We start from the raw sequence: 14,540 nt of genomic DNA, 5'->3' as shown, positions 1-14,540 counted from the left end.
TCCATTCCAAATGAAAAAGAAAATATTTAGCCTTGCTTTTCTGCAGGACTCTATGATACTGGAAGATATTTGTGGCACTCTTCTGTATCAGAGAAAGCTGTAGCAGTTTTTCTGCTATTTTTGATGGAGGTTCACCCCTTAGTGGGCTGGGGAGCATCCTAACAAAAGGAAGTCACTCTTAGTTTTATTACAGATTGTTTTAATCAACTGATAGCAGTTACTGGTATTTAATTATCTAGAGAAAAATCTTACTTAGTCAGATTTGGGTATGACAAAGACTAAACCTGGGGCCTTTGGCATGTAAAATGGATGCTCTGGTACAGATTCAATCTCCCTTATCTGCAATGCTCAGGATAAGTGTTTTGGATTTTGGAATATCTGTATTTGCATATATGTATATAATGAGATATCTTGGAGATGGGATCCAGGGCTAAACACAAAATTCATTTATGTTTCATAAATTGTGTTTTTATCTGTAATGGCACTTTTTGTAACCCGCCTTGATCTCTGGAAAGGCGGGCTATAAATAAATAAATATATTATTATTATTGTTATTGTTATTATTATTGTTATTATTTACCTTATACACATAGCCTGAGGGTAATTTTATACAGTATTTTTTTAAAATTGTGCATGAAACAAAGTTTGTGTACACTGAATCATAACAAAGCACTATCTCAGCCACCCATGAAAAATGTTTTGCATTTTGGAACATTTTGGATTTCGGAATTCTGGATAAGGGAGACTCAACCTATATTGAGTTACGGTCCCTTTCCCACAGAGTCCCCAAATAACAGTGTAACACTGGAGGCAGAAAAGCTTGGTGAGAGTCACACAGAGAAACTGTCCATACCTTTTCTGTACAGGTAAAACACAGCAAGTGGGGAAGAGTAATAGGAAATGGACCACAGTACAGAAGCCTGCAAGGACAAAGTAAAGGATGGGGTATATGTTACAAAAAGAACTGATGTTTTTGAGACTTTTTAAAGCAAAAACAGGGAGTGTGGAGAGGCTTCTGGTAGATATCCTATGTTAAGAGCTGCAAAAAAGAGGAAGCCAAGGGCACTAGGCTGAGTTTAATGATTACAGCAAACAGGGAATCAAGGCTGCAAAGTGAGACACATGGTGAGGGGGAGGATGTATCCATAGCTACAGGTGAAATGTGAGAGCACCAGGGGACAGATGTTACAAGTAAACATGCTTTCATTGTGCACCTAATGAGTTCTTGCTTTTTTCAACAACCTCTTCAAAATAGGCAATGGACCAGGTGAGGGAGAGGCTGAAAGTTGAGCTCCTAAGAAAAGGAGAGAGGCACTAGCTGTTCATGAAGAATCAGGGGGCAGAAATTCGGATCATTTCAGTACAAAAGCCTGACATGTGTGGATCACATCTCTGAATGCTTGCACATGTAAAGAACTGAGTGTCTGTGATATACTCACATATAAGATGAAAAGATTTGTCTCTGTGCTAGCTGAATCACATGGGAGGCAAAAAAGTTTAAACAAAATACACATACACTTCACTCAATGAGAGCATTTAAAAATACATTCCCTCTCCATTTGAAGTGATTCATGGGTCCTAGGAGCCAGAGTGCTCTAGGATGGGTGGTTTCAACAATCACCTGTCCTGTGGCACAGGTGACTGTCAAAGGTGCTCCTCTCAGAGCACATAGATCAGCTCCACAGAGAACCCACCAGGTCAAGCACTAGAGGAATAAGCAGCTTGAAGGCAGCAACCTTCTCCTGCCACTTCCTTCCCCATCTTCTGTGCCAGGGACAGTACCATATTTGTGCCTATTGGCTACAATTCTTTCTTTCCTAGAAATCCGCTAGGGTTTGACAGCCAATGCTTTGGGGACTGTCATTGGTCCATGGACCACCACTCTGAGTAACACTGTATCCCATATATCTCAGAGAGTAGACTAAAGGTGCACCTGCACTGCAGAAATAATGCAGTTTGACACCACTTTAACTGCCATGGCTCGATGATATGGAATTCTAGGATTTGTAGTTTTGTTAGATATTTAGCCTTCTCTGCCAGAGCGCTCTGGTGCCATAACAAACTACCAGTTCCAGGATTCCATAGCACTGAGCCATTGCTGCTAAAACAGTGCCAAACTGCATTATTTCTACATGGCAGATGCAACCTAGGTCTGTGAAAGCTTATGGTACAACTTCTTTTGCTCAATTAGTGTTGAAGACACTACAAGATCCCTTTGCATACTGGACTATCATTCTGCTTGACCAGCTAACTAGCTGATTTTTGACTGTGTTACATTCTATAGGACAATTATACAATGAAAGAATCCCCAACCACAGCCCATGTGTTACAGTCCACTCCATCACCTCCATTTCTCTGAATGAGCACATCATCACTAGTACTTGCAGAAGAGCAACAATATACAGGATGAGGGGGAAGGAATGAAATAGATACCTACCAGTGCAAGAATGCTGTCTGCATGTTTTTCAAGGGTCCGTGGCTGATAATATGATTCCTGGGGAACGAAAGGGAGCATTTGCTGAGTTTGAGTTTTATATCTTGGAAGAAAGGCTAGGGGGAACAACATTAAGACGAAGGTGAGGGAGGAAAGGAACTCTCTTTCAGAAGAGCTGGTGAATGTTTTTCTTCTGACTTCAAAGGATTTGCATGACCTAAAGAAGTTAATCAGTTAATCCTGCATTTTGATCTGTAGGCAACAATATTTTAGTCCTCTAAAAACATAAAAGGATGCTACATTTTTGGTGCCACATTGCAAGCATAACACACTGGAAAGGTTTGCACAAACTCCCCCGGAGTGTAGTGGAGTCTCCTTCCTTGGAGGTCTTTAAGCAGAGGCTAGATGGCCATCTGTTGGGGATGCTTTGATTTGGATTTCCTGCATGGCAGGGGGTTGGACTGGATAGCCCTTGTGGTCTCTTCCAACTCTATGATTCTATGATTCTATGAATACATCCATCCTGATGGCTCATGTTGACTTGAAAACTGTCTGCAAGAACAACAGTGGGGAAGGGGATCATAGGACCTTTCAAATGTGGTTGGACTCTCATCATCCTTCACCAGTAGCTATGCTGGTTAAGGCTGATGGGAGTGGCACATCTACTCCCATTAGGGCCACACACTCCCCACTTATGAACTACAGGTCCTCCCTGCTGATGTGTCACTAGCTCCAAATAGACAAGGAAAGAAAAAAGAGACTATTTTAAACTGGAGCATCCTTCTGAAAGCAACATCACTTAGAAAGGACTGTTCTCAGTCTTAGATTCATGTGGTAAGCAGGCATCTCATTTGCATTTTAGTAGATTGTCAAAGTTCAGAACAAATCTGAATCAAATGCAAATGTTGGCTTGATGTAGTTTATTGCTGAGATGGGAAGAAAGTAGGCTTGGATTGATTGGTAGCTCTCTGACTGATGATCTGGAGTAGACCTACATAGATTTCAGACTTTCCGCTGTTCAACATAGCAGCAGCAAAAATGACTCCCCTATTAACCCTGAAATGAAGAAGGCCTAAGTTAACCTGCTGGTAGTCAGAAAAAATGTTACAGAATAGACTACCTTAAAAGGTGGTGGACTCTCCTTGCTGGCTATCTCTCAGAGGATCTTTATGGTTCCTGCACTGGCAATGGGTTGGATTATATGGCTCTTGGTGTTCCTTCCAATTTTATCAATCCTGGGTTCAGAATTCTATGTTTATGTCTTTTGCAACAAATTCTGTTTGGTGGATTTTCGGATTCTACGGAAAAACAAAGAAAATTCTACAAGCCTAGCATCTGTCACTCTGATGTTCTAAACTGCATGAACCACCATACATTGAGATGTACAAATAAAAATCTACATCTAAATTGTTACAAATCAAAGATATCAGCAGTATAAATTACACTAGAACTAAAACTGGCCCTCTACATCCACAGATTCCATCATCCACTGCATGAAAATATTTTAAATATATATATTCCCCAAAAGCAAACCTTGATTTTGCCATTTTATATAAGGGACACCATTTTACTGTGTCACTGTATTTAATGGGACTTGAGGATCCATGGATATTGATCTCCATGGGGCCTCCTAGAACCAAACTCCAGCAGACACCAAGAGCCCACTGTATTACTAAATAGCTGGTGAGTCATGCTGATCTATTGCAAGTCACCCCAAGATCTAGTTGTAGACCCCAATCCTCCTTTCACACAGCTCAGTTGCTGTGCAACTTAAAACATGTGGTTGATGTTTCCTTTTCATGTTGCAGACTGGTCCTGCATTAGTCTTTAGTTTATAATGTAACCTTAGGGCAGTTATTCCCAACCTTGCATCCCTGGATGAATTACAGTTCCCATAATCTGTGGGTACTGGCCATGGTGGCTGGGGCTTCTGGGAGCTGAAGTATAATAATAATAATAATAATAATAATAATAATTGCTTTATTTGTATACCACCCTTCTTCCAATCAGGGCGGTGCACAGGATAATAACATATACAATATACAAAGGCAATAAAACAGATTAAAATATACATTTAAAATCACATACGGGCCAGCTTATCATGGGGGGGGGGGGGAGTGGGGACTAACTAGAGCTTGTATTGGGGAACGCTCGCTTGAACAGGAAGGTTTTTAAATCCTTCCTGAACTGGGCTAGGGAGGTAGCCGAGCGGAGCTCTATGGGCAGCGTATTCCAGAGGGTTGGGGCCGAGATGGTAAATGTCCTCCTTGCTGTGGAGGATAGTCTTGCCCCAGGTACCCTCAATAGCTGCTGCCCAGTTGTTCTGAGTGTGCGGGGCGGATTGTATGGGAGAGGCGTCCTCAAGGTAGCCGGGCCCAAGCCATGTAGGGCTTATAGGTTATAACCAACACCTTGTATTGCGCCCGGAAGCAAATGGGCAGCCAATGCAGATCTTTAAGTACAGGTGTTATATGACGGCCCTGGAGGTACCAGTGACCAGTCTGGGCTGCCATATTCTGTACCATGTGTAGCTTGTCCGGTTTGGTACAAGGGTTGCCCCATGTAGAGCGCATTGCAGAAATCCAAGTCGAGGGGTACCAGAGCATGTACACCCGTTCAAGGTCCCTCCTGGCCCAGGTAGGCACAGTTGGCAAATCAGCCGAAGCTGATAACAGGTGCTCCTGACCGTCGCATCCACCTGAGATGTAAGGTGGAGCGATGAGTCAAGGAGCACCCCCAAACTGCGTACCGAGTCCTTTACGGGAAGCGTGATCCTGTTCAGGACAGGTGGAACCACCACCATCCCGGCCAGGAGAACCTATCAAGAGCACCTCCGTTTTCTGGATTCAGACTGAGTCGGTTTTCCTTCCTCAGCCCACCATTACGACTCCACAGGCCACGAGAAGAGATGGCCATCCCCGGTCACTGCATCAGTCGGAGACATAGAGAAGACATTTGGGTGTCATCAGCATATGTGATAACCCCGCGCCCCGTTCCCGGATGATTCTCCAGCGGTTTTCATGTAAATGTTGAAAAGCACGGGAGACGAATGGCTCCTTGAGGGACCCCAGATGTAAGGGCCCTTTACGGAGCACACGTCTCCCAGCTGCACCATCCTGGAACCCCCAGAGAGGTAGGAGCGGAACACTGGACGCAGTGCCCCCGATTCCCACCTCTGCCAGGTACCAGAAGGATACCATGGTCTATGGTATCGAAAGCCGCTGAGATGTCCAAAAGCACCAACAGGGACGCTCCTCCCCTCATGCCCAGACGGAGATCAACCAAGGCGACCATGGCCGTCCCACCACGTACCCGCCCAAAAGCCAGTTTGAAATGGGTCCAGATAATCCGTTTCATCCAAGACGATTGAAGCTGGATTGCAACTGCCCTCTCGATCACCTTCCCCAAAATGGCTGCAGCGAGACTGGCCGATAATTACATGCATCAGGGGGTCGAGGGAGGGCTTTTTTAACAGCGGTTTTATAGTGGCCAATTTCAAGCTGGATGGAAATTGCCCATCCCTCAGAGAATGTATTTATAATCCGGTGTAACAGCGAGGTTACCACCGGTCCCCCCTGAGCCGCAGCCATGAGGGACAGGATCGAGAGAGCAGGTTGTCTTCCGAACGCTTTGAAGACTGTCCCACATCATCGGTACTGACCAACTCAAACATCCAGTTTAATGAGTCCATGAGGCTCGATGCCTACCCTTGGTTCTGCCCTAATGCCGGCGTTAAGACCCTCGCTTATCCGAGAGGTTTTATCCGCGAAGAATTGTTAAATGGTCACAGCAGGCCTTGAAGGTTCAAGGATCTGGTTAAGGGCAGAGGAGCTGAGTTAGCTCCCTGACCACCCTGAACAACTCGCTGGACGTGACTCCGGACGCGACACGAGCACCATAGAACGAGTTCTTAGCTGCTCGTATCGCCTCCCATAGTCCCCAAAAGGCGGTCTAGGAGAGCTTGTTGGTAAGCGTAGTGTTTCTGCCAGCGGTGCTCTAGCCGTCGCAGGACCCACTTCCTTGCCGGAGGTCTTTCGTATACCAGGCGTACGTTTGGAAGCGGGCCTGAGAGGGCGCTTGGGAGCGATACTGGGTATAGCCCTGGAGAGACCGGTATTCCAGATACCAGTCAGGGCATCAACAGAATCGCCGTCATTTCCAACCATGAGCCCTCTAAGGCTTCCTGGAACCTCTCAGGTTCCATCAGCCTTCGAGGGTGGACCATCCTAATAGGTCCTCCACCCCCGGGGGGGGAGGGGATCTGGGTAGAAGCCTTGATTTTGCCTCCACGAGGAAATGATCCGCATGGCAGGGGGGAAATAATAGTTATTCCTCGCCCTGAGGATTTTCCACATCCGTACAAAAGACCAAATCCAGTGTATTACCCGAAAAATGCTTGGACCCGTAATCAGCTGGGACAGGCCCATGGCCACATGGTATCCATGAATTCCGAGCCGACCGCACCGGATGGAACATAGTTGGCCGCAAGGGATGTTGAAGTCGTCCAGGACCAACAGCCTGGGCGTCTCCAACATCATCTCGCAACCAGCTGTGTCAGCTCGTTAAGGGATTCTGTTAGCGCACGGGGTGGCGATACACCAAGAGAATCCCTAGACTTCCCTAGCCTTCAGGGTCAGGTAATACACTCGATAAAAGAAGTTTTCGGATGAAGTTCCTGGTGAGAGACAAGGTGTTCTTATGGACCAAAGCAACACCCCCCCCCCCGCCCACCTAACCTGGGCTGGTCTTTCACCGAAAACCCGGCAGGGAGGGCCTGTGCCCACACAGCATCTCCCTCAGGCCCAAGCCAGGTTTCGATAATGCAAGCCAGGTCACAATTTCTGTCCTCCAACAGGTCATGGGAGGATGGGACTGTTGTTAATCGACCTGGCATTGCACAGGAGCAGTGACAGGGGTTGGGCACGGTTGGAATGACCCTCAGGCCTTTGGTAGGAGGGGACCGGAAGGGGAGATAGATATTAAGCATCGATCCTCGCTCCTCTGTAACGCAAGTCCGCCTTCCTACCGCCATACCTCCCCCTGCCCCACACCACCTCAATAGGAGCCCCGCTCGCACCGATATTACCCTCTTCCTCCCCAGCCGAAGCCTTCCCCGCATCCATGCCCTCTCCCTCTCCCTTGCAAACCACAGAAAGAACAGAGGTGTGACACAGCAGTCATCCTCTGTTCTATGCTGACTTGGGCACAGCTCTCTCGCTCCTTACGCTGCAAAACAGTCCGTAGCCACAAACAGCTCCTGGCGCGGTCCAGTGGCTCCCTGATGGCATAGGGTTATAACAGAGTCCTCTCAGCTGCTGACTGATGGAAGAAAAAGGCGGCGGCATCCTCTTTAGGGGAGGCCGGGAGCCGGTTTTATGGGGCCGCTCTCACCGGCCCCGCCCCCGAAGAAAAACGCCGCTTCGGCGGCAAGAGAGTTCTCTGGGCCGCTGCCCAGGTAGAGGAGGGGGCGGGCAGCGTCTTCAGGGGGAGGCCGGGAGCCGGCTTTATGACAACATTGGGGATTCCCAAGTTTGGGAATCACTGCCTTAGGGATATAGCATGCATCTGAGAATTTCCTAAACGACTGACAAACCTTTTGGCGACACCATAATGGAAAGCAGACCACAAACTCCATGCAGCTATTATCAGTGTGAGATGGCTCACATACATCACCATGATCTGCATGGGCTGTGATGAAAGCAATCAAGGCAGATATTTTTTCAGCATCAAGCCTTGAAGAGCATGCAAAACATTATCTTCTACTAATTATCTTCAAATCAATTTCATGTATGCCACCCTTTGCTCCTTGGGGCGAAGGTAGGGCATGAGAGTGATTAACACATTTCCTTCACAAAGCTCATTCTTATGGGCATATATTGTAAAGTTATTCAGCCTCACTACTGCACAACACCTTAGTTACACAACACTGGAGAGTTCAGTTTCCAAATGCACAACATGCTAGACACACTTCTCAAGGCAAATAGTATCACTGGGCTAGAGAACAGCAGTCCAGCTGTCTTGGACTGCAGCTCCCATCCTCCATCACCAATAGAAATGTTGGCTAGAGTGGATGGGAACTACCGTTGAAGAACATCTGGGGATGCAGATATCCTCCACTCCTGCTGTTTGATACAAAGCAGGCAAGTAAAATGGATGGGATAGATACTGCACACCTGATTTTTACCCATTTAGAAAACAGGTACCAGCCTGATGACATTTTACAATTGTGTGGAAGAACAGAATTGTCTTCTATTTTTACTGTCAGCTCTAACTAAAGGGGAGTTTCTTCCTGGAGATGGGGAAATTGCATCAAATCCTTTGAAGGCATACCACATTTTACTTTTTTGCAAAGGACGACAGAGGGCCAGTGTGGCACAGTGGTTTGAGTGTTGGGTGACAGCCCAAAACACACTGCAGAAATAATCCAGTCTGAGACCACTGGAACTGCTCTGGCTCAGTTCCTGGGAAATGTTGTTTATTGCGGCATCAGAGCTCTCTGACAGAGAAGGCTAAATGTGTCACAAAACTACAGTTTTCAGAATTCCCTAGCATTGAGCCAGGGCAGCTGAAGCAGTCTCAAACTCAATTATTTCTGAAGTCTGTTTTGGACCTATGAGTTTGGAGACCAGGGTTCGATTCCCAGCTCAGTCATGAAATCCACTGGGTGACCTTGGGCAAGTCACACTCTCTCAGCCTCAGGGGACAGCAAAAGCAAACCTCCTGTGAACAAATCTTGCCACGAAAACCCCACGACAGGGGTTTATCTTGGGGTCAAAATAAGATTTGAAGGCACACAACAACAACAACAACAACAACAACAACAACAACAACAACAGATAACTGTCAGGGGGTTAGGAAGCTGCACTGGGCAGCTTCCTGAGGTTTGGGGAAGGAGGAGTAATCGAGTCACTTCATGTTAGGGGGAAAAGCCTCTTCTGGACCAAAATGGCCTGGGGAGGCTAGGAAGTGGCAAAACTGTCCCTCATAACTGCTAGAGAGCATTCAGGGGCAAAATAAAATTCCACTCTCTTAAAAAAAAAAAAAGAGGATCTGGGGGATCCATCAAAATGACCCATGTAGGCTCTATTTACCCCATCTCTGTTACCATCAAATGTGCTATAACTGTTGCAGCCCTTTCTATTGCACCCTCCTGCACCACAGAGTCTGCAAAGGTTGCCAGGACAGATTGTGACAGGAATGGAAGAATCTGGACAAAGCCACTGCAATTTCAGCAGACTGCAGATGGCAGCAGGGACTGCTCCTGCCAATTCTGTGATGGCAGAGGTCAATGGAGGCCATCAAAAAGGGCACACAGCCTACGTATTCTCCCTTCTTTTTCTAGAGTAAGGTTAAAGAAAAGAGGTGGTTCTTTTAATTTTATTATTGGTTCCAGCTCTCAGCTAAAGTTTTGATCATATTAAGAAACAGAAATGTATCTTAAACTGAAACATAAAAAAAGCCCCACTATCTTCTTAGGTCTCTGGATGAAAGAAATATGAAAGAAAATATTTTAAAACCAAGCTAATATTAAGAGCCAGGGAAAGAAAAACTGTAATTTGAGATTTGTGGTTGGGGTAATATTGTTATCAAGGATCCAAAAGACTGAATCTGCAACCCTGCACTTGTGAAACAGCACTCTAACCAATATACTCTGGGCCCTGCCTTACCATGGGGAGCATTAGAAGAGCCTCATCAAAAGCTCCTGTTTCTTTTCCTTGCGAAGCTAAGTAGTCATTAATACATAATGTTTGGAAAGTATCGATTGATATTAGCATAGACTGGGAAGAATGTACTGTATTACATGTGGAAATTAAATTAGCTTCAGGAGGAGTTCCTGTCTCCACTTATTTCACCATGTTATCTCTGGTCAAGCCAGTAGAGATACACACAAGATGCCACTGATAACAAGAAACAAAGCAACCCTCCCCTCCCATTTCTTGTGTAGCAAGCAGCATATCCTAGCAGAGAATGCAACTGTGACTGCCTTGTCCTCCTAACTGGCTTTCCTAGAATGGCATCATTAATGAACCAGGACAGTGATTTCTCAACCATGTTTTGGGGATACACAAGGGTCCCTTGTAAGTTTATCAGGCGTTTGATGATCAGTAGTCAAGGAACAGAGAGAAGATCTGTACTAGCAAACAGGCATCTGCAAAAACAAACAAACAAACCGACAAACACAACAGTTTACATGACACTACTAATCTCCCCTTTCAAATATATTGTATTAGTTTAGACTGAGACTAGCCAAACATAAAAGTAGAACAATTTGTAGGACAGGTATATTGTATTTAAACCCCAGTTTTCAATGGGTCTTCTCTAGGCATGATTAAGGCGGGTTACAGACCACCGAAAAGAGGCGGTCTGCTGCCACTGCTGGTTGCAGCATCTGGGAACCGCAGCAGCCAAACGGCGCGGTTCCCGGATGCTGCAAAGAAGTGAAAATCGCGCTCCTTCCTGCGCCCCAGAAGAGACGCCGCAAGTGCCGAAGCCATGGTTCCCTCCTGAACAGAGAGCCTGACTAAGAGTCCAGAGACAAGGGTTCAATTATTTGTTTGGCCATGGAAACCCGCTGGGTGACCTTGAGTGAGTCACACACTTTCAGCCCTAGAAAACCCCACTATAGGGTCGCCTTAGGTTTGCCATAAGTCGGAAACAACTTGAAGCCACAGAGCAGCAGCAGCAACAACAAAATAAAGGGATAGGGAACCTTTGGCTTTTTAGAGGTTTTGGTCTACAACTCCCATCAGACCCACCCTGCATGGTCTAAAGTAAAGGAATGTGGGAGTTGTAGTTCCACAGCCGCTCAGCCATCCATTTCTGACTCTGGCAATTCAAACTGATTGGGAGCAAGTTATTGCAGCATGCAGCACAAAGGGTTGCTTCCAGAGGCTGCCTGGAAGCTTCTTTTGGCTATCATTTCTGGCTGCTTAGATGAATATAATTCAGAATAACATTCTCTGGAACTAGTAGTTCTCCACCAGCTTCCAGTTTGCAACTGAACATGATTCTGAGTGTTATTTAATGGAATTACTTAGTGAATTACCAGGTGATTAATTGAATCACCTTGCCAATGAAAGCCTTAAACATACAGACTCAGGGAAGGGCCATTGCTCAGTGGCAGAGTATATCCTCTGAATGCAGAAGGTTGTAAGTTTATACTCTCAGGTGTGGCTGGCCTGAAACCCCAAGAGCTATTGTCAGACCAGATAAATAACTAAGCTTAAATACAGTGGTACCTCGGGTTACGAAATTAATTCGTTCCGCGGCTAATTTCGTAACCCGAAAAACCTTCGTAACCTGAATTGCCATAGGCGCTAATGGAAAAAATAGCTCTCTGCTGCCCTCCGGTGGCGGCCTTTCCATTTAAAACAGCGCCGGGGTTTTTTCGTAACCCGAAAAAACCTTCGTAAGCCGAAACAATAAATCCCTATGGGATTTTTTCGTATCCCGAAAAATTCGTAAGCTGGGTAATTCGTATCCCGGGGTACCACTGTACACTGAAGACACCAGATCCCATCTGATCTTGGAAGCTAAGCAGAGTAAGCGCTGATTAGTACTCGGATGGGAGACTGCCAACGAATACCAGGTTGTGTAGGGTATGTTTTAGAGAAAGAAACTTGCAAAACTACCTCTGAGTATTCCTTGCTTAAGAAAACCCTATGAAATTGATGGGGTTGCCATAAGTTGACAGGTGACTTCAAGGCACATACGTATACAATGACCTACATGGCCACCACTAGAAGCAACAGATCTTACATACACATACACAGCCATGGTCTAATGTCATCTAAATCACCTTCTATGCTTCTAACTGCCCAGTCTTTGAAATCCACTTTACCCGCCTGCCTCCAGACACCTTGCCTTCTGATTTTAGGTATGTAGAGGCTAGGACTGGAATTCTTCCTAAACGAAGATACTGTACTGGAAAGTGTCATCTTCACCAGCCTGATGCCAAGTACGACCAGTTTGCGTTTGGGGTGAATTGGGGATCGTTCAGGCATTTGGAGGGGCTGCTTCCTAGCTTGGACCACAGGCTTTCTCTAGTGTCAAGAACACACTTTTTATTTCCCCAGGCATTTTAGTGAGGATTTTTATTCTAATTTTCCCCCTGACTGCTTTTAATTTTGCTTTCATTTTCTCTGCTTCTCCACTGCTGTTTTTAATGGTGATCTGCCTTGTTCTTGTACTGCTTTGAGGTGCCTTGAAGGCATCTTCTTTTTTTGAAATGTTTTTAAATTGTTTTAATTGTGTTTGCGTGTTTTCAAGTTGTTTCTGACTTATAGCAACCCAAAGGCAAACTACCAGTGTTTTCTGGGGCTGAGTGTGTGTAACTCGCTCAAGATCAGCCAGTGGGTTTTATGGCAAAGTGGGAGAAGCAAACCTTGATCTCCAGAGTCATAGTCCATTGCTCAAACCACTGCACCATGCTGGCTCTGTATGTATGCCTCTACATTACTTTTAATCCTGTTGTTGTTGTGTGCCTTCAAGTCGTTTCCAACTTATGGCAACCCTAAGGTGAACATATAATGGGTTTTTCTTGGCAAGTTTCTTTAGAGGCCACCAAAAGCATCTGAGGAAGTAGACCTAAGTCTATTAAAGTTAATGCTGCCAATTTCTTTCTTTCCATTAGTCTCAAAGGTGCCACAAGAGCTCTCTACACAAGAATAGGGATAGTAAAACATGCCTCTGAGGAAGCAGTCTATGAAAGCTCATGCTGCCAACTTCTCCCCTCAGAGGTGCCACAAAATCCCCTTTGCAGACTGATATTCCAGACTCACATGGCCACCATACCTTTCAACAATAGCAATAATAATATGTAGAGAGATGGGGGGCAAATTTGAGAAAGGTGATAAAAATTCAACAGATTCACAGCAGGCAATCATTCAACAGAGGCAGCCCTCTCCAATACAGCACTATCACGTCGACACCTGTTGGGTGTGAGTCTGTGTCTGTGTCTGTCCTTATTTAAAGTAGGGTGGCAACCAAATTTAAGGGAGGGGAAGAGGAAGGAAGCCTTGTACAATAGAGAGAGAGATTGAAGAGCCACTGTTCTTTGTGAAGGGCATCCCCTCCCTCCTTTTCACTCCCCCCAGTTCTGCCCATTTTGCAAATCCCTCCTGTTTTGCCAGCTATATATATATATATATATATATATATATACATACATACACACACACACACACATATTATAATATATACTATTATAATACACATAATATTATATATTACAATATATATTATTATAATGTATGTATATATATATACACACACACATATATACATATATATTAATGATTATAATAATAATTATATTATACAATAGTCTTGTACAATAGAGGGAGAGACTAAAAAGCCACTGTTCTTTGTGATGGGCATCCGCTCCCTTCCCTTTCAGTCCCCCCAGTATATATGTAATATTATTATATATCTATACTATATATAATATAATGTATTCTTATTCTTCTTATTTCCTTTGCCTATGTGTCCTAATGGCCTGGCCCTGGGGAAATGAAGGCACTCTCCATGATGGTGGGTGTGTTCCTCATTTAACTGGTGCAAGATCCCACTTCTTCACTTCTCTCAGCATCACCTTCATAATATCACCACTCAAGGCAGCCAACAGCAGCTTTGTCCTCCCCCCATTTACTAGAATGGTTTGGCCCACCAGCTTCTATACAAAGAGTGACGTGGGAAATACCAAGCCTTCCCGGGGGGAGCAAGGAGGAGAAAGAAAGTGGTGTCCTCTGCCTCCCTACCATTCACAGTAGGATAGTCCTCCTCCCCCCCATTCCTGGAATGGTTTAGCCCTCCAGCTCCTATACAAAGAGTGACGTGGGACATACCAAGCCTTCGCTGGAGGGGGGGAAATAAAATAATGGACTCACCCAAGAGGGTTCCAGGGGGGTCGGCTGCGTGGTGTCTTCTGCCACATCCCGGATGCGGCGTATTCTGGACGGGCCTCGGTCCCGGTAGACTCGGTACAGCCGCGGCCCCAAAACGCAGCTCAATAACTTCGCCATCTTGGGACGGACCTGAAGCCGGGCAAGCCGAGGGGAGAGGGGAGGAGAGGAGGGGAAATGAAAGGAGGAGCTCTACTTCCGGG

The 14,540-nt window shown here is 45.6% G+C and overlaps 1 protein-coding gene across 2 annotated transcripts in view; it reads right to left on the bottom strand.

The window, feature by feature from the left end:
- Positions 1-14,500, bottom strand: part of ABHD16A (abhydrolase domain containing 16A, phospholipase) — a 41,509-nt gene extending 27,009 nt beyond the window's left edge. The window contains exons 1-3 of one of the 2 annotated variants that reach the window (XM_042449248.1): positions 14,323-14,500; positions 2,438-2,494; positions 854-920 (exon numbers count right to left, since the gene is read on the bottom strand). In XM_042449248.1, coding sequence (XP_042305182.1) covers positions 854-920; positions 2,438-2,494; positions 14,323-14,457 — 259 coding nt within the window. In that variant the 5' untranslated portion in view covers positions 14,458-14,500. The remainder of the gene's footprint in view (positions 1-853; positions 921-2,437; positions 2,495-14,322) is intronic. The other variant, XM_042449249.1, reaches the window with a different exon arrangement.
- Between the last annotated feature and the right edge of the window lie 40 nt (positions 14,501-14,540).

The sequence above is a fragment of the Sceloporus undulatus genome, chromosome 2 (assembly GCF_019175285.1).
Source record: "Sceloporus undulatus isolate JIND9_A2432 ecotype Alabama chromosome 2, SceUnd_v1.1, whole genome shotgun sequence".
NCBI lineage: Eukaryota > Metazoa > Chordata > Lepidosauria > Squamata > Phrynosomatidae > Sceloporus > Sceloporus undulatus.
Note: the sequence above shows the minus strand (reverse complement) of the source record. Positions and strands in the feature narration are given on the sequence as shown.